Source organism: Gadus macrocephalus, chromosome 4, assembly GCF_031168955.1.
Source record: "Gadus macrocephalus chromosome 4, ASM3116895v1".
NCBI lineage: Eukaryota > Metazoa > Chordata > Actinopteri > Gadiformes > Gadidae > Gadus > Gadus macrocephalus.
This window is the reverse complement of record NC_082385.1, coordinates 32,418,523-32,436,635: the sequence shown is the minus strand read 5'-3', so window position 1 is coordinate 32,436,635 and position 18,113 is coordinate 32,418,523. Positions and strand designations below refer to the sequence as shown.

Genomic DNA, 18,113 nt, shown 5'->3' with positions numbered 1-18,113 from the left:
ACCAATGAGGTAATGTATCTACTTAACTAGAATATATATGAAATAGCTAGCCTATATAGGCCTATCCGTCGGCTGCTAAAGCATAGGGTCTATTGCACGTATTTAATAATAAAATATAACTAACAATATAAATTCTGAATTGCAATATAAGGGGTAACATCGGGGGTAGCACATTGAATTATGATGATAGGTAGGTATAATCAACATAAATTTCATACAAATAACTTTATTTTATCGTTAGGCATGTCTTTCCCATGGTACGAGCTACAGTGCATTAAGACATGAGACACAACACATACAAGACAAAGTGCATGTTAAAAGCAGTGTGGCTGTCACTAATCTGGTCTCAAAGGTGGGTCAAAGTCCACTAGTGGTTAAAAAAAACTTTTCAATGACTAATGTAACTAGGAGTAGTGAAGAGGCAGGGAAAAAACGTGGTATGGCGTGCTTGGTTTTAGGTATCCCGCAAAGATTCAACGTAAACAAAAAGGCTACTTATTTGATGCCTGTAAGTAATTTGAGTCAATGTATTTGATTCAACAACAGAACAAGCAGGTGACCCACATTTCCCTTTAAGAGAGAAAATACATTTGTAGGAGTATTACCAACACCGGCTTAACAACTAGTGGCATGATCTTTTTTGTAAGTCACCATTGAACACAAAAGACGATGCCCGGTAGATTACTTAAGATTTTATTCAATGAAAAAAAAAAAAAAAAAAAAGACCTTCAGGAAAATACAGTTACTCCCATAGCACACAAGAGATAGAGGACATAAATTAGAGAGAGGTAAGAAAGACATTTGAGGGAGACAAATGATGTCACCGGGCAACTGGCTGGTGCACAGCTTTTCAAACCATCGCGGGAATGCCATCGCCTGACCCGGGACGAGAACGTGGATTGTGTGGTTTGAAACCTTAGCAAGAGGTCTACGATTATTCCTGTACACGAACCTCAAAACCATAATACAAAAGAGAATAATACAAAGTACAAAAAGTGAAGGGGGAAGGAAGGGGGTGTTAACTGCCCTATAAGGTAATCCATAAATACACCGATGCACATTGGTTTTAACAAAACAATTGTTCCTGTAAACATTTCCAACGTAAGGTGTCTGCATCGTAAAAACCACTGCAGTCGCATATCCGAAGTGGGTTATAGAATAATTAGTAAAAAAAAAAATTGCATAAACAAAAATTAGCTAAGTCCCCAAGTTAAATATTTGTTGCCGTGTTGCTCCCCCTCCCCCCAAGTGGTTTGTCTCCGAGACGTATTTTTTTTTATCTTGGTATCCTTTCTGCAGATGGCCACAAGGTGGCAGCAGATCCTACACTCTCCAGCGAAGGGAAGGCACCGCCTCGACTGGAACCGGAACGGGAACCAAAATCACAAAAACATAGAAAATAAAAAAACATGAGGCCCCCCATAACAAGAGGTGAGTCTGTGGGTGAGATGTCTATAAAAAGGTATCAGGTACGGGCTTTTTTAAATTTTACTTCTACAGGCCACACACACACACACACACACACACACACACACACACACACACACACACACACACACACACACACACACACACACACACACACACACACACACACACACACACACACACACACACACACACACACACACGACCCTTCATCTAAAGACAGTAAACTGTTGCCGTCTGGTTGGGGGGGGGGGGGGGGGGGCTGGGGTACATTGATTGCAAAGTAAAAATACAATTCTGGGATGTAGGACACGATTCGTGGTGAGTTCCTGGACCTCAAACCAAATGTTAAAAACATACGTCTGCACATAGGACGTTTCAACAGGGGGGGGGGGGGGGGGGGGGGTAAAACACCACGACACTGCCTGCAACGAGGTCCGATATTAAATCATATTGCTGGTTCAAGCTAAAGTGTTAATACAGTCTTGCAGCGCTCCCACTACAACGTTTACACCCCCCCCCCCCCGGATTCCCTTCAAATGATGGACTAATCCGCCGGAAAAAAAAAAAAAAAAGTTCGGAACGAAACTCACAGAATGATGCTTTCGCTTAAGCTACATGATCTTAAAAAGACGTTGAGCGTCGGCGGAGTCTTTTGGGGTTTATCGAGAGGTCCGCGTTACAGCACATTCAACTGACATGATTATTTCTACCTATAGACCAGTATTGAAAAGAATAACAGCCATCCCGATGATTTGGTGATCCCAATTCACAGTTTATGCTAGCCCTGATAATGACTGATGTTTCACGTTCATTCCGGGGTTTCGTAGGGTGGGTGGGTCGGTTGGTCGTCAACGCGTCAGGACCACTGACGTACAGACAGGTTAAGCTCAAATTGCTTTTTGCTCACACAAGTACGACAGTGTACCATCGAACAGGGGTTTCCACTGTCGGGGCGACGCCTGCGCGAGGTGTATGCCTATGTACAAGTCAATTCCCCCATACCCTGTAATTTGAGGGGACACTTATAAAGTTCTTAAAAAGACACACAAACAATGGCACAGAATGTCACCCCCTGGTGGATCTCCCCTTAACGGAGAACAGGGTACAAAATATAAGTACGCAGATACAAGGCCCTGGGGATTTATGTCAAGCTAGGATCACACAGGAATACAATTTGGTTGGCGAGTGGTATCAAACGGCCGACACTAGACCTGCGCGGGATCAGGGCGGCCTTTAAAACAAAACGGTATTAGTACGGAACTGACTTCTTAGCATCCACACACTCGCACACTTTCCATTCGCACACATCTGCCTTTTTCTCACTTTTACAGACTCTAGCTCTGGCCCCGCCCTCCTCCAAACGCGCACACACACACACACACACACACACACACACACACACACACACACACAGAAGACTAAGCATTACTATGACACGTATATGTTTACCATCCATGCTACACCACCTCAAAGATGGCCGCCGAAAGAGACAAGGGGAAGCGAAAGGGCTAGGGGGGAGGGGGGGTTGCGCGCCACGAGGAGGGGCCTGTTCCATGCTGTAGGGTACGATTACACCCCAGTCCCCCCCTTCCCGCAAACACACATAGACTCTTCCGTCTGCCAGTTGGAAATCCTTCCCCCCCAACCGCTGCCGCCGCCGCCTCCTCCTCCTCCTCTAACGAAACAAATGTCCAATACAGTTCAGTCTATACATCAGCACAGGGTCGTTTGTCTTCTTCGGGAAGTATCGTCAAAGTCCGTCGGCCGCTTTTTCGTATTTTTGCGTGCGTGCGTACGTTCGTGCATGTGTTTTTTAAGTGTGTGGTTTTGTCGCGCCCACCCCTGCCTGGCCGGCAGGTTTGGTTTTCCTTTTTTTTCCCGTTTTTTTTTTTCTTCTTCTTCTTCTTCGGGGGATGCGGTCGTCATGACTACCAGCTCATCAGAGAGGTGCGTCCCAGGGTCATGAAGTACACCTGGCTGGCGCCGCCGGAGCGCACCGAGGCGAAGAACACCTGGGGGACGGAGAGGGAAGAGGGTCAGGGACTGTAACCTCGTGGTCGTTGGCTTTCTCCAGAGAACTAATTTCCACCGGTCTGGGAACACTTTCATGAACCAAAGGCTCATGAAAGTATCTCTTTTTAAATACATGAATCTAATGATTCAAAAGTAAATCTCATCTCCACTCACGCTTACATGTCCAGTTTCCTAATCACCCTGGGGACACATTACCGACACTCTCCTGGCGGATCTGAATGTCAGTACCTCTGCTACTGGGGTCGAGCCGTTTGTCTCACCTTGTCATTCCTCTCACAGAGGAACTTGAGCCGCTGGGCCCTCTTGTGCATGAAGACCCCGTCCAGGTGTCCCGTCTCCACCGAGCGGATCTCGATGGCCTTCTCCCCCCAGCCCATAATCTGGTTGGACCTAATGTAGGCTGAGAGAGAGAGAGAGAGGGGGGGCATGTGTCAGACAAGCATTCAGGCCCTGTGTGCGATGGGGCTTTCGTTGTCGACATGGACGAAGCGTTATACAATTAAATCTAACCCGGGAAACGTCCAAAAAACTATGATATTAACTCAGTATAGGTTAGTTATGTATTATCGCTTCTGCATCAACCTCAACCAGCTCAACTCCAAAATTTATCGCAGCCTACCGTGGGCAAGAAAAACCCAATTTAATTCATGCATTGTATTTGTATACCCCTTAATCACCGGTACAGTCTCAAAGGGCTTGATAGGCCAAATATCGTTGACACCCCCCCGACCCCAGCCCTCTTAAAGGCACCCAGTGCAACTTTATGTAAACATTCAATGAAAAATAAACATTCAATTTCTAGTCTTTTTTTACACGTAGTAAGTTTCAATAACTCCATACCATTACATATCGACATTCAAGGAGCAAAGATGAGACGTCGTTGTGTGGTGAGAACTGATAGAAAATCGTAAACAACAACAATCGCCGGTGGGGAGAAGCCATTTTTCCATTGACTGGAAGCCTGCTTTATTTATTGTAGGTTACAAAAAATAAAGAAAATGGCGGCATTGTTGTTGTTATCGATTTTGTATCAGTTCTCACCACACAACGACGTCTCATCTTTGCTGCTTAAATGTCGGTATGTAATGGTATGGAGTTATTGAAACTTACGTGTAAAAAAGACTAGAAATTGAATGTTTATTTTTAAGCCTCGAAAGTTGCACTGGGTGCCTTTAAGAGGGCAAGAAAAAAACTCGTAATTAGCAAGGAAAAAATCTTGGAGGATCCCTCCTTCCAGATGATAAGGATTAAAATGGCTGCCATAAACAACGCAAGAAGGCCAATCCCCCCCGCTTGACTAATTTGTCAATTGGCGTCTTTTTACTACGCCGCTGCTTTTACTAACGCTAGCCAAAGAGAAGGGGACCCCGCTTTGCGTCCCGTGGCGGGAAACTCTTGAGTCCGGAAGCTCCTGAGAGTCTGGGGGTTTAGGGGCCCCGACGTACCCACGGAGGTGGGCATCTCGCCCCACTGCAGCACCACGTCCTTAGTGATGCGGCCGTAGGTGTTGACGTAGACGCCCTCGTCCTCGTAGCACACCAGCAGCTCGATGCCGTCCGTGTTGGGCAGGATGATGATGGCGTGGGACTGGATGCTGGTCTGGATCTGGGGGGAGGGGTGTGCGGCGAATCAATCGAGTGGCCTCGGAACTAGAGCCCGACCGATATATCGGCAGGCCAATATATCGGCCGATATTTAAACTATTCGGTATCTTATAATGGCCGATAAATGTATATATATTTTTTTAAACGTTTGTCCACCAGAGGGCGCTCTAACGCCCCAAACCCGCTGATTCAGCCAGAGTCAGGCAGAGTGAATGACGGAGATCATCGGCGTTGTTCATGTGTGCAAGTGTGTTCATGGTAAGTTGGCAACTGTCACGAGACATACATTGCTTGAATAACAATTAAAAGAACATCCCCATCAATTCTCTAAAGTCGATAAGCATGACTTAATTCATGACTACCATGTCCAGTTTTGCTGTTGTTACGCGTTAGTTGAGAGTGAAAAGGATTTAAAGGATAACAAATAACCAATGTTAGGGAAATCTGTTTGTTTTGTTGCGCGTTTCTCGTAAAGGTATCGGCCTTAAAAATCCTATATCGGTCGGGCTCTGCTCGGAACGTGTGTGTACTTGTGTAGAGTAGGATATTAGAAGTGGATTGGTTAGGGACGAGAGGGTTGTAAGGGGCCTGAAAAACACATTCTGTGCTTTTTAGAATCATCTTTCCATTACAAATCCTCCACTAAAATGAACTATACAAAAAGGTAACAAATTAGTAATTTCGTTGCAAAACCATCGCGTAAAAGTGTTCAAACCAGATCGACCAATGACTTCAACGGTCCATATTCTTTCCAGAAGGGTGTGATCCCTCTCACGTGCCAACTGTGCGCGCGCTACTCACGTGCGTGGGAAGGTAGATGTCGTAGACGGCGCCGGAGTCGACGTCCACGGCGTGGAAGCCCGAGTACGAGCCGTAGATGACCTTTAACCTCTGGCCCTCCTCCACCGTCAGGTCCACCAACAGAGGTTTGTGCACCAGGTCACCGAAAGACTGGGGAGCAAATAATAAAAATAAACACAAACCCGACCGATCTGAATCCGAAGCCCCGACTGAACACTCAAAATAAAACCAAAGCGACGATAGTTTGCTCTCGTTGTTGCACTGATGGGTTCCAATTGGTTCATTGCACGTATAAGGGGCTTAGCCCAGAAGGTACAGCAGGTTGACTTGTAACCGGAAGGTTGCTAGTTCGATCCGTGGCTCCTCACCGAGCGTCGATGTGTCCCCGAGCAAGACACTCAACCCTAACCGATGAGCCGGCTGTCGCCTTGCATGATGGTTGACTCGCTTTGGATAGGAGCATCTCTCAAATGCTCTAAATGTGATGTTTCGTGACATCCAACCAGCCAGTGTGCCACCAACCCTTCGTTTTGAGGTCGGATGCGTTTGATTCCTCTTAACGGGCACGCTCTTACCTTGAAGGCCATGAATTTGTGGTAGGGTTTGGGCGCCCAGGCGTACACCTCCACAGCGTTCTTCAAAGCCAGCACCAAGAACTTAATCCTCTCATATTTCACTAGAGAGAGAAGGAGGGAAGGAGGGATCTAGGTCAGGAAGGGTAGTGGTGATAAGAGTGTTCGACTCCCAGGGCGTAAGGTACTGGGGGTTCAATCCCCAAGGTTGGCCCCCCTGAACAGTGCACTGTACATTAAAGCAGTGAGCAGTTAAGGCACCGACCGGCCCCCTCAAAGTGGGAGGGTTCTGGGTTGGACTTACCGACTTTGTAGTGGACGCATCCCTCCAGGTCGCCCACGGTAACCCAGCCCTGCTTCTTCTCCACCTCGGGGTCGTTGTGCAAAATCTTGTTCCTCAGCCACGACAGGTAGTAGACACGCAGCTTGTTCTTCTTGCCTGCGTGGCGTGAGAGAGGGAATAATCAACGGGCCGCTCGTGCAATATGTTTCATCGCATTGCATGCGTTGTTTTTGGTATGTTCACACCCTCTAGCTAGCTGAAGCCTAGCATGGTCTAGCTTGTAAAGGGGCCGCACAGGCTGGCTGGTACCCACAAGGTCGCTAATTCGAACCCCCGGCTCCTCCTAGCTGAGTGTCGAGGTGTCCCTGAGCGAGACGCCTCACCCTGACTGCTACAGACGAGCTGGCTGTCGCCTTGTGTTGTTCACACCGCCGTCGTTGTGTGAATGTGTGCATGAATCTGTGATTTTTATGCGGTATTGTAAAGCGATTCGAGTGGCCACTGGTTACCTAAGCGCTGTTTAAATGCAGTCCGTTTACCATTTAAAGATGGAGGATATGGTAGAGTCGTAGTAACTTGAGTGCTTTCGCCACTTGGTCTTTTCTGTTTGACCTAAGGGCTTCAGTTTCCCCTCTTGCTGTAGACTAGCATGAGCCAGCTAGCTAGCAAAGATGGAGGAAGGAATCAACCAATACCAACGTCAGCTCTTTCCATCTCAGTCCTTGGCACCAAGCATTTGACGATCCATGCGTTGGCCAATAAATATTTTAGTATACACTTTGCTGTCAGGTCGTATTATGGGCGCAGCCTTGACTTGTTCTGCTTATAGTGAAGGTTTTACATTTTTAAAAAGACCGACATTATTTATACAAAGGGGATCTTTACAGGGAAAGCAAACTGGGCTGGGAATACGTCAGTATGTTACTGTTCTATACTGTATATTTATGTGTATAGGAGGATGACCTATTTATTTATTTCGTAGCTTTCCAGTACATTTATGATATATATATATATATATATGAGTATTTCTTTACCCAATATGGTGACCAGTACATTTCTATAGTAGATGAGTATTTCTATACCAGAGCTGGTGACCAGTACATTTCTATGATAGATATGGTGACCAGTACATTTCTACAGTAGATACGGTGACCAGTCCATTTCTATAATAGATATGGTGACCAGTACATTTCTATAATAGATATGGTGACCAGTACATTTCTATAGTAGATACGGTGACCAGTCCATTTCTATAATAGATATGGTGACCAGTACATTTCTATAGTAGATATGGTGACCAGTCCATTTCTATAATAGACATGGTGACCAGTGCATTTCTATGATAGATCTGCGTGTTCCCCTACCCGAGATGGTGACCAGTGCGTTTCTATAGTAGATGCGCGTGTTTCCGTACCCAAGATGGTGACCAGTGCGTTTCTATAGTAGATGTGCGTGTTCCCCTACCCGAGATGGTGACCAGTGCGTTTCTATGATAGACGTGCGTGTGTTTCCGTACCCGAGATGGTGACCAGTGCGTTTCTATGATAGACCTGTGCGTGTTCCCCTACCCGAGATGGTGACCAGTGCGTTTCTATAGTAGATACGGTGACCAGTACATTTCTATAATAGATATGGTGACCAGTACATTTCTATAGTAGATATGGTGACCAGTCCATTTCTATAGTAGAGATGGTGACCAGTGCGTTTCTATGATAGACCTGCGCGTGTGTTTCCGTACCCGAGATGGTGACCAGTACGTTGAGGCCCTCAAGGACGTCCATCTGCTGGATGCGCCGGCGGTTGATGAGCGGGTAGACCTTCCCCTGGCCGCTGCGGTCCAACAGCATCAGCCCGCTCTCGGTGCCCACCAGCAGGTTCACACCTGCACGCACGCGCGGCACAAACACGCACGCGTATCAAACGGTGCACATTTACAAATGCTGCATCGCGTCGCTGAAACGGGCCCGATGACTTTGACTATCGGTCACGGTGATCCACACACACGAAAATGTTCATGTATGTAACAAAAGTACTGCGGTGTACTGTGTGGTAGTGTTTGGTCGTGTATTCAGAGGCTTTATGAACTCTCTGTATACTACATTGACTACTGTCTGTGGGGCTGAACACTACAAAAACTGTCGTTTTTGCCTGCAGCTTGTAGTAATATATAGGCACTTTTCATACACAAGGCAGACTCAAAGTGCGTCCCACATAAACATTGCTATACAATAAAGTAAAATAACAGATAAGTAAAAGAGAACATACGCAAAGAAATGGGTAAAATAGAAAGTTAAAAAAAGGCATTTTAGTATTAAAATAGAAAATAGAGGCAAAGTTAAAAAAGCTTTTTAGAAAGTGCAATGTATTTAAGATTTAGCAGAAAGCTAAAGCAAACATAAAAGCCTTCAGTCTTGTTTTAAAGTTGCTCAGAGTTGGGGCAAGTCTTAAATCCTCAGGGAGTACCCGAGTATACTACAATAACTGTAGTATTCGTATAAAGCCTGTGGTAATGTAAACTACATTGACTGTAGTCTTGGTATACAGCCTCTATACATGCATATTACAGCCTCTGTATGTATTTGTATACGGTCTGTAGTAAATGTATATTATAGTAACAGTATCGGGCACAAATAGCAGTGCCTGATATTCCACAGCAATGAATCCCACGTGCACGCGCTTCCCGCCACGTGCACGCTCACGTGCACGCTCACGTGCACGCTCACGACCCACACTCACCCCAGAGCGCGGCGCACAGGATCTCCGAGTTGAACCTCTTCTTGTACTTGCGGATCTCGGGCGTGTCGCTCTGCGGGCGCGTGTTGACCGGGTTCACGTTCACCACCGAGCCCTTGCGGGAGGGGTCGGCGCGCAGAGCCTCGGGCAGCCGCACGTCCTGGCCGAAGCTCGCTGGACGGACGGACGGACGGGAGGAGACGGGAGGGGAAAGGTTACGGTACGAGTTTTGAGAACAAACTCCCTTTTTTCCCGTTGGGTTAGCGTAGCGAACGAGATAACTCGAAGGCTGATTATGGTTCCACGTGGACGCAACGCAAGGGGGTTTGCGGACCCTCCTTATGTCCAGAAGGGGGCGGGGCCTGACGTGAGCCTCACCAATAATGCGCTAGGGAGCAAAGTTTGTGATCGGTCCACTCACCAAAACCCGACCCAGAACCAAAACTGGTTTGCGACTGCGTGGTCTTTGCGTTGCGTCGACGAGGAACCATAATCATCCCTAAAGTGGAAATCTGATGTTTGGGGCCGGGCGGAAATCGGCAAAATCGGAATCTTGTGCACCGCTTCGAACACAAACGTCAGTGCTAATGGTGTGTGAAAGTCGTAAAACGGAAATCCTAAAAATTTGTTTCATCTCAAACCTAGAACAAAGTCAAACTCCTAGATTCTAAGGTAGAAGGTACATGACACATGCAGTATGTCAGTGTAGGGATTTTGACTACTAAATGTCCAAATATATACCCTCAATCAACAATATCAAGTATAAGGTAAAAATGTATTGTTATTTACTGTTCCCATTGGATAAAAGCTTCCGCCAAATGATTGAAGAGTCGAAACATAAATCAACACAAAGACCTTAGAGAAGTTGAGACACCAACGCTAGGGTTGCCAATCTGGATTAGTCTGGCAGATTTACAGTCCAGAATGCAGTGCTTCCATCTGAGCACTGCAAGGTTGCACAAGAGGATAGTCTAGTGTTGAACAATGATTTGATAGAACAGTTTCCATGGCCCCAAGTGAGGAGGTGTAAATACAGATGTGACACATGTAAGCTGTTTTGAAATGCATCCCATCATCTCAGTCGAGTCGGTGAGGACTATATTTTTGAGGTGTCGAAGGATATTTTTTAAGGATTGCCAAACCGTCCTTTGACAGAAAAAAAACACTTAAATCACATGAGGGGAGGACGTTAGGAAATTGCCGTGGCTTTTACTGCACATCGTTAAAGTTATAATAAAATAAAGATATTTCATACAGTCACTTGTATGTCTACCAAGTGGTTTAACAAGCCAGATAAACCACTAAGAATACAATTATATCAAATGTAATGTAGAGTTCTTAGTTTCGAGACTCACCTACAGCCAGATATGAGACAACCCTCTTAAAACAAATATAAATGTAACTTGCACTTGGTTCTATGAACATCTTTACTGTACTGACAGCGATATGTTGCTTCACTTCTTATGACCAATGTACTTATTGCAAGTCGCTTTGGATAAAAGCGTCCTGAATGTGAAGTGTACATTTAAATGTAAAAGGAAAGAAAGAGGAGACGTACCTAGCAACTCACCCATGTTGTTGAGGGAGCTGCCACTGGAGGGCGAGACCTGGAGGAGGCGGGGGTCGATGAAGGGAGTGAAGGAGGACGAAGACTTGTGTTTGGTCATGGTGCTGCTGGCCGACTGGGTCTGAACGATGAAAAGCCAAAACACAATTAATTGAATGACAAACACACATCAACAAACCCAAATCGGCAAGCCTCGCGTTGTGCAAAACAAACGTTGAGTTATCCGTTTTTCATTCAAGGAGAGACTCAATCGGGAATTAAATCACTCGGCGTACGCAAACCAATCACAGAAACCCAAACGAATCAAGATCAGGTGGAAAAAACAGTCGCAAGCGGTTAGGGAAGACTTTGAAGGCAGAAAGCGGCAACAAAAAGCCCTGGTGTTAAAAACAAAACATGGGAAACAAGAAATAGTAATGTTAAAGCAAAGCTGTGTGCATTAAAGGCAAGGGGGAAGAGAGCTGATGGACATTCGGCCATCCGCTCCTTCAAAAAAACCGTCCTCCTACGGATAAGATTGGCGTGTAGATACTACAGACACAAAGCAATGCAGCTCTTGACTCCCCTAACCCCGGCACACAAGGACGGACAAACTAGCAACGCACAGCTTAACAAAGTAAAAGTCCTCCACATTACTTTGGCCTAGCCGCTGCTCATTAGCCCAAACCCCATTCACCAAACGAGAGAATGATCCTCATTCAACCCAAATGGGTAAATTACCTCAGGGAAGGAATCGAGAACAAAAGCAAAAGCAGGACATTTATTTTGTTAACCTTTTTTTCTTTTTTTTCCCTTCCACCAGTGCCACCTAATGAAGGAGCACATCCTGTGCTGGCTGCACCCACATCAACAACTGATCCTCCATGCCATGACCACGTTCCACCACCAGGGGGCAGCGCTGGGAGAAGCAGGATCTTTGGTAAGTGTCAGGCCGTGCACCAGGTGTGAGCCAGGCGAGAAGTGAGCCGGAGAGAGAAGGAGGGTGAGGTGTGGGGGGAAGGTGGGGGAGGGTGAGGTGTGGGGGGGAAGGCGGGGGAGGGAGAGGGGGGCCGGTGCGCACCGATGAACAAGAACCGATCGCAGAGAATAGTACACACTGATTCAGCCTAGCTAGTTCGCCGAAAGCGCTAGCGTCTCAACACAAGCGCTTAACAAGTCGCGGGGTGGAATCCTAACAATAGGATTTGCATTTGATCCTCAGCACACGGGTGAGTCAGGCTGCGCCGACACAATGCGCTACGAGAAACCGGTTTGAGGAGGTCACTCGAAAAACCGACTTCTGCGCGACTGATGATGACCTCATCGTCCTGGCAACGCCCCCCCCCCCCCCCCCGACCCAAAGATCAAAACAAACGCCACGGGGCGGGGCCGACAGTGTGTACACATCTCTGCGCTCCGTTCCGGCGTCGCCGGTGTGTGAGTAGGAGGGTGGGGTGGAGGTGGATGTCGGGGAGGTGGGGGAAGGGTGGAGGGGGAGATGGGGGCGGGGGGGGGGGGGGGGGTCCTACCTCCTCGGCATTGAGCTGATCCAGGAGGTTCTGCGGCCGCAAGGCCTGGGAGCCGTTGTGGCTGGACGCCGGGGGGAAGGAGGAGGAGGTGGAGGTGGAGGTGGAGGTGGAGGAGGAGGGCATGGGGGTGGAGGAGGCGGAGGATGAGGTGGTGGAGGAGGCGGAGGAGGAGGCGGCCAAGGAAGGGGAGGGGTGGCTCTGCTGGATAAGGTCGGGCAGCTGCTGCTGCTGCTGCTGCTGCTGCTGGTGGAGGAGGAGGAGGTGGTGCGGGAGGTGGTGCAAGCCGTTTTTCTCCGGCGGGCCAGAGCCAGCGGCGGCGACCAGAGCCGCCGCCGCACTCTTTAGCTCACTGGCGCTCTGCAAGCACAGAACAGGCACACCATGGGGGGGGGGGGGGGGGGGAAACAGGGCGTGGGCCCCCCCATCGGCTCCTAAGCTACCGCTAGGTGACGTCATCACCCACCCCCACACACAATGTCCCCCCCCCCCCGCCTTCTCTGGTATTCCCGGCACGATACATAATTCATAGGGTTTACACACACCCTGAAAAAGGCACTTCGCTGACATAAAAGGGAGGGTAAACAGGCTTCTCCATCCCTGTCGGGCCGGATAATGGGCTCTTAGCTGAACCAGACGCCGGTACACTTGAGCGAGTACGGCCGCGCGGGAAGAGCGCGAAGGATGTGACGGGATAGGCTCGGACAGTTAACCAAAACAATTGTGGAAACGGGGAAAATACACAGACAGAAAAAAGGCCGTCTCTCTTCACCCATCGCCGTGTGTCCCAAACTGTGCTCGTTCATATCCGCAGTGCCGGTAATATACATGTGCTATTAAAAAGAGGAGATTGTAAACTTGGTTCTACAAAGGTTGCTACGGAAAAACAAAGTGGATTATAATAAAGTTGATGAGACGAACCTCAACAGTGCATTTACACGAGTGCTGGAAAGCCATTCTAAGCTAGTCACTGCAGTAACCAGGTTTCCCCAACTCTCACGTCGTCGCTGAAACCCAGTAACGTGAACCCGTGTCCCCTTAGAGCAAACCAAAGCGATAACACAAAACTGGAAAAAACGACCATCGCCTGGTCACTTCACCTGCAACAAATCTCGTCTCGCATGTCAACGTACGGATCCATCCCCAGCCACCCTCCCACCACACCCTATCCCCAGCGGAGATCCAGGTCGAGTAAATGGGGTGGGGGGGGGGGGGGGGGGGGAGACATCGTCACGGCCAGGGCCATACCTGTCTGATGACCAGGGTGCCGTCTTTGGAGGGCGTTGTGGCCTGGTCGCTCTCAGAGTCCTCGGCCAACATGGTCTTCAGGGACTCCGTCTCGCCGTTGCTCAGCCTCCTGTAGAAGCCATGGGAATATCTGACGTCCGTAGCGAGACCCGTGTTAATAGACATGCAGCCGCAGACATGCAAAGCAAGCCCCCGGCCCCCCCAAAAAGGTGCAGGAACGAGCAGAGTATAAGCAGCGTGACCATAGCCAGATTTTTTTTTAAAAAACTGCTCTGTGAAACATTGAGGCAAGCCTTGTTGTTCTAAAGCCAAGCACACAACAGACATGGAACCAACGAGTTTGTTGGCACAGAATTTGGAAATACTTAAATTATGGAAAGTCCCAAATTTGAGCCAATCTGAAACAGCATTTACAATAACCCGTGTTTGGCGATTATTTGAATTGTCGGGGAGAAGCAGACTCTAATAACAACTAGCGTTAGCCTTTGGCATTAGCAGGATGAGCGTTTGAGCAAGTGATGAAGCAAATCAAAGCAACGCGATTGAGACGCGCATGAAAAAAGGTGCCCCCCCGTTTTCCACACCAGGTGTGAGGGGCGGTCAGTCATCCAGACATCCGGGAGGCCACACTCCCACTTGTGAGCCCCCCCCACCGTCACGACTAAAGGCTCAGTTACGGTTCCACGTCGACACGACGCAACGGACCACGCACACGCTCCCGACGCCGTCGCGAACCCGTTTCGGCTCCGCGTCGGGGTTTTAGTGAGCGGACACAGCCCTCGCTGCTTGCGTCGCCTCGACGCAAGGTTCCAATTTTTGGGGAAGGCGCACGTCAGGCCCTCGCGGGGCCCCCAAGGAGGGTCCGCGAGGACGTAACTGGTCCTTAAACCCCCCCCCTTGAGGTGCGTAGACGCGGAACCATAACCCAGCCTTACACCCGGTGGTGGTAAACAACACCCTGGGACCCTTAGCAACGAGCTTAGCAGCGAGGCAACGGGGGGGGGGGGGGGGGGGGGGGGGGGGCACCCGTGGAAGACGAGGCGCAAGGGGAGCAGCGAAGGGCGGGACCTACCCAGCCCTGGAGTCCTCGGCCCCGGACGTGGACTCCTCGCCTGCCTCCTGGTCCACCTCCTCGTCCTCCTCCTCGTCGGTGGTGCCCGAGTCGTCGCTGGAGGAGGAGTAGTCCGTGACCTTGTGCGGGGGCCGCACGTCGTCCACGGCACGCAGCTCCTTGGCCAGGGCCGTCAGGTCCTGGGAGACGCCGGGGCCCAAAGGGTCAAAAGATCAATCAGGCAGAGTTTGTGTTCACCGTCACTAGAAATTTTGTTCAAATTTTGTTCATTGACATTTCGTTCATGTTTCCAGTGTGCCGTGTTACAGACATTTTCAGCCACTTGTGTTTTTTATGCGTAGCATCATTTTTGCTTAAGTGATGGCTGGTCGCCTTATAGTCAAGCACTTGAAAGACTCAAGTAAACCCGGACAGAGAACCCTCTAGAATAGTTCTGGAACACCCTGGGTCTATGCCAATAATAAGTCTCTAGTATCCCATTCGTAATGACTTTTTTTGGAAAAGATTTGCTTGATGAGGTTATAAAAAGGACAGCATGGTCAAATTTCGCTGCAAGGACAGTGATGCAGCATCCTTCAGCGGCCAAGTTACAGTTCACAAAAAGGTGACGTCCGCCCACCCTCTAAACCAGACTGGAGAGTGTCCTCTAAAAGCGTTTACAAAGACAGAGTTGGAGCTTGTTAGGACTCATGCCCGTCCTTGATCAGAGGAGAAGCGGTGTATCGCGGTGTGAAGTCACGTGGTGTCTGGCCAATGAGAAGCGGTGTATCGTGCTGTGACGTCAGGTGGTGTCTGGCCAATGAGGAGCGTGTATCGCGGTGTGACGTCAGGTGGTGTTCTGGCCAATGACAAGCGGTGTATCGTGGTGTGACGTCAGGTGGTGTCTGGCCAATGACAAGCGGTGTATCGTGGTGTGACGTCACGTGGTGTCTGGCCAATGAGACGCGAGTGATTCGGGGCAGAAAGTGACCAGGCAGTTGGCAAAGGGAAAGATAACGTGGTCACTTCCTACACAGGCCGAAAGCTACAACCATTCCCAAGCATAATCGAATGAACCGCTGGTGATTGGTTGTACTACCGTATCCAATCATATCTAAGGTTTTTGTGTTTGTTTTATGAAAAGGGCCGTGCCGGGGGACAAAATGGCGCGGGGCATGTCATACATCATCATGCCATCCATTGTTTGGTTGTTTTTTTTAATCAGGCTTACCACGTCACCCTAAGAAATTCCCAGACAACCACATCATGGCTCAGAGGTTCATTGTTGGGGGAAATAATGGAATGAAAAAACACGAGAAAATCAAGTTCGGATGTCTGGTTGAACTCTATTTGGTCCCCGTCGGTGTGACAGGAAAAACACTTGTTATCACTCTACTGAAATGAATCCATCGACGCTGCTTTAGTGAGTCACTCGGTTTCAATATACTGAGTGACTTACTCCTTTTTTTTCGTTTGTTTTTTAAGAGGAGCGTCCATAGACTCACTGCATACCGGCAACACTTCAGAAATACAAACCCAGATCACCTTGATTCTAGCGAAAGCTAGGGCTATATCTTCACACCTTTCCTCATTTATCTCGCGTCCAAAAGTCTCCAAATTAAAAGCCCCCCTTGCTCCGAGTTAAGGAGGCTGAAGTGTAAGACTTACGGCTGGCCGGCTTGGCCTGGCCAGGTTCTTGTCTTCTGTCTTTTTGGCAGCGTTGTCCGGTCGTTGGAGGGGCGACCCTTCGGATTTGGAAGAGGCTTCGGGAGGAGGGGAAGGAAGGGGGGGGGGGGGGGCAACGGTAAAGTTAGTAATCAACGGCAAAGAGGGAAATACACCAGGGGCTGTGTAGAAGACACAGGTTTGACAGGTTCTGAACATGAAACGACGGTTGGAAACACAAGAACCAAGTGTGGGATAAAACGGCTATTCTGAAGCGTTGGGAAGTCCTTATTTGGTCTTTTGCCCTTTGGAGTCTTCATTGATCGGTTCGTTCTAAAATGACAATTTAACGGAAATGAACTGACGCTCTATTCCTACAAACAGAACCAGTTTGTTTAAAAGGATGGTGTTTAGGATTAGTATGGGGAGGTTAATTTTAAGCAAAGAAAAAACTGTTTTTTCTCCCTAACTTTTCCCAACCCATCTACAAACAAAATCGTATACGTGTCTTTCAATAATTTTGGTAAAGCACAGTACACCAAGGCTGTAGATAACGCTTAAAGCCATTCAATAATGATTTGTTGTACAGGATAGGTCAGTTCAGGGAGAGCTTCACGAGTTCACCTGGCGGCCATCTTGGTTCCATCTCGGTTCCAGTCGCTAGCTTACTAGACCCGGCATTTGGAACCAAGATGGCCTCTAGTTCATCGCCCATGAGGCTAGCATCCCCACCGAGCGCGGGGGAGGGCGGGGGGGGGGGGGTGTTAGTAGAGGTGTGAGGGAGGAGGGGGGGCCACAGTACCGGGGGACTCACAGCGAGGCCTGAAGCGGTCCCCGGAGCCAGCCTGGGAGCTGGAGTTGGACGAGCCCGAGGAGCTGCCGCTGCCCGGCCGCGGCTGCAGCTTCTCCACGCGGTCCCACAGCGGACGGGGCTCCGCGCTGCTAACGGGACCCAAGGGGAGGGCGGTTAGCCTAGCATCAGCATTAGCTTTCGCAACCCGTCCGTGTTGCGGTCAATGTTGGCGTGACAAACGGAGGCGGCATTAGCATTGGCAACCAAAACAAAGGATCGGCAAACTTTATTGTTAGCGTTGACTTCCTGTGTGCGGGGGTCCACTGAATGAATTGGTTTCCATGGTTACCTGCCGACGTTCCTCTGGGCGACCTGGTTGCTAGGCTGCGTCGGCAAGGGCGACTCGCGGCCGGGACAGCACAGGAGACCTGGACGTCGTCCTCACCGGGACCTGACGCGGTGCACACACACACACACACACACACACAGCACACACACACACACACACACACACACACACACACACACACACACACACACACACACACACACACACACACACACACACACACACACACACTCGAATGAGCATCCGAAAAAGTACTACGCGGCAAGACAGCATAACAGCGATTTTTGCCAGGCGGTTTTGCGATTGCGAACGGCAAAGAAAAAGGAACCAACGAGATGAACACCAGGATTCACCGAAGCAGCCGCGACGAAGCCAAACATAATCAGCGCACACTATCACAGCTCCATTCTGCGATTGAGAGAAATGCGGAACAAAATGAGCAAAATAAATAAAATCGACAACGCGCAGCGACACAGC

The 18,113-nt window shown here is 49.0% G+C and overlaps 1 protein-coding gene across 1 annotated transcript in view; it reads right to left on the bottom strand.

Moving 5' to 3' along the window:
• Nucleotides 1-2,375: 2,375 nt before the first annotated feature.
• The window catches only part of LOC132455504 (mitogen-activated protein kinase kinase kinase kinase 4-like), a 45,049-nt gene continuing 29,311 nt past the window's right edge, over nt 2,376-18,113 (bottom strand). Inside the window, 16 exon segments of the mRNA XM_060049366.1 lie at nt 2,376-3,443; nt 3,726-3,865; nt 4,911-5,070; nt 5,871-6,020; nt 6,446-6,546; nt 6,747-6,881; nt 8,464-8,607; nt 9,462-9,632; nt 11,029-11,146; nt 12,534-12,890; nt 13,779-13,887; nt 14,851-15,029; nt 16,498-16,592; nt 17,309-17,436; nt 17,637-17,695; nt 17,697-17,738. Of these exon segments, the coding sequence (XP_059905349.1) occupies nt 3,360-3,443; nt 3,726-3,865; nt 4,911-5,070; nt 5,871-6,020; nt 6,446-6,546; nt 6,747-6,881; nt 8,464-8,607; nt 9,462-9,632; nt 11,029-11,146; nt 12,534-12,890; nt 13,779-13,887; nt 14,851-15,029; nt 16,498-16,592; nt 17,309-17,436; nt 17,637-17,695; nt 17,697-17,738 (2,172 nt within the window). The 3' untranslated portion in view covers nt 2,376-3,359.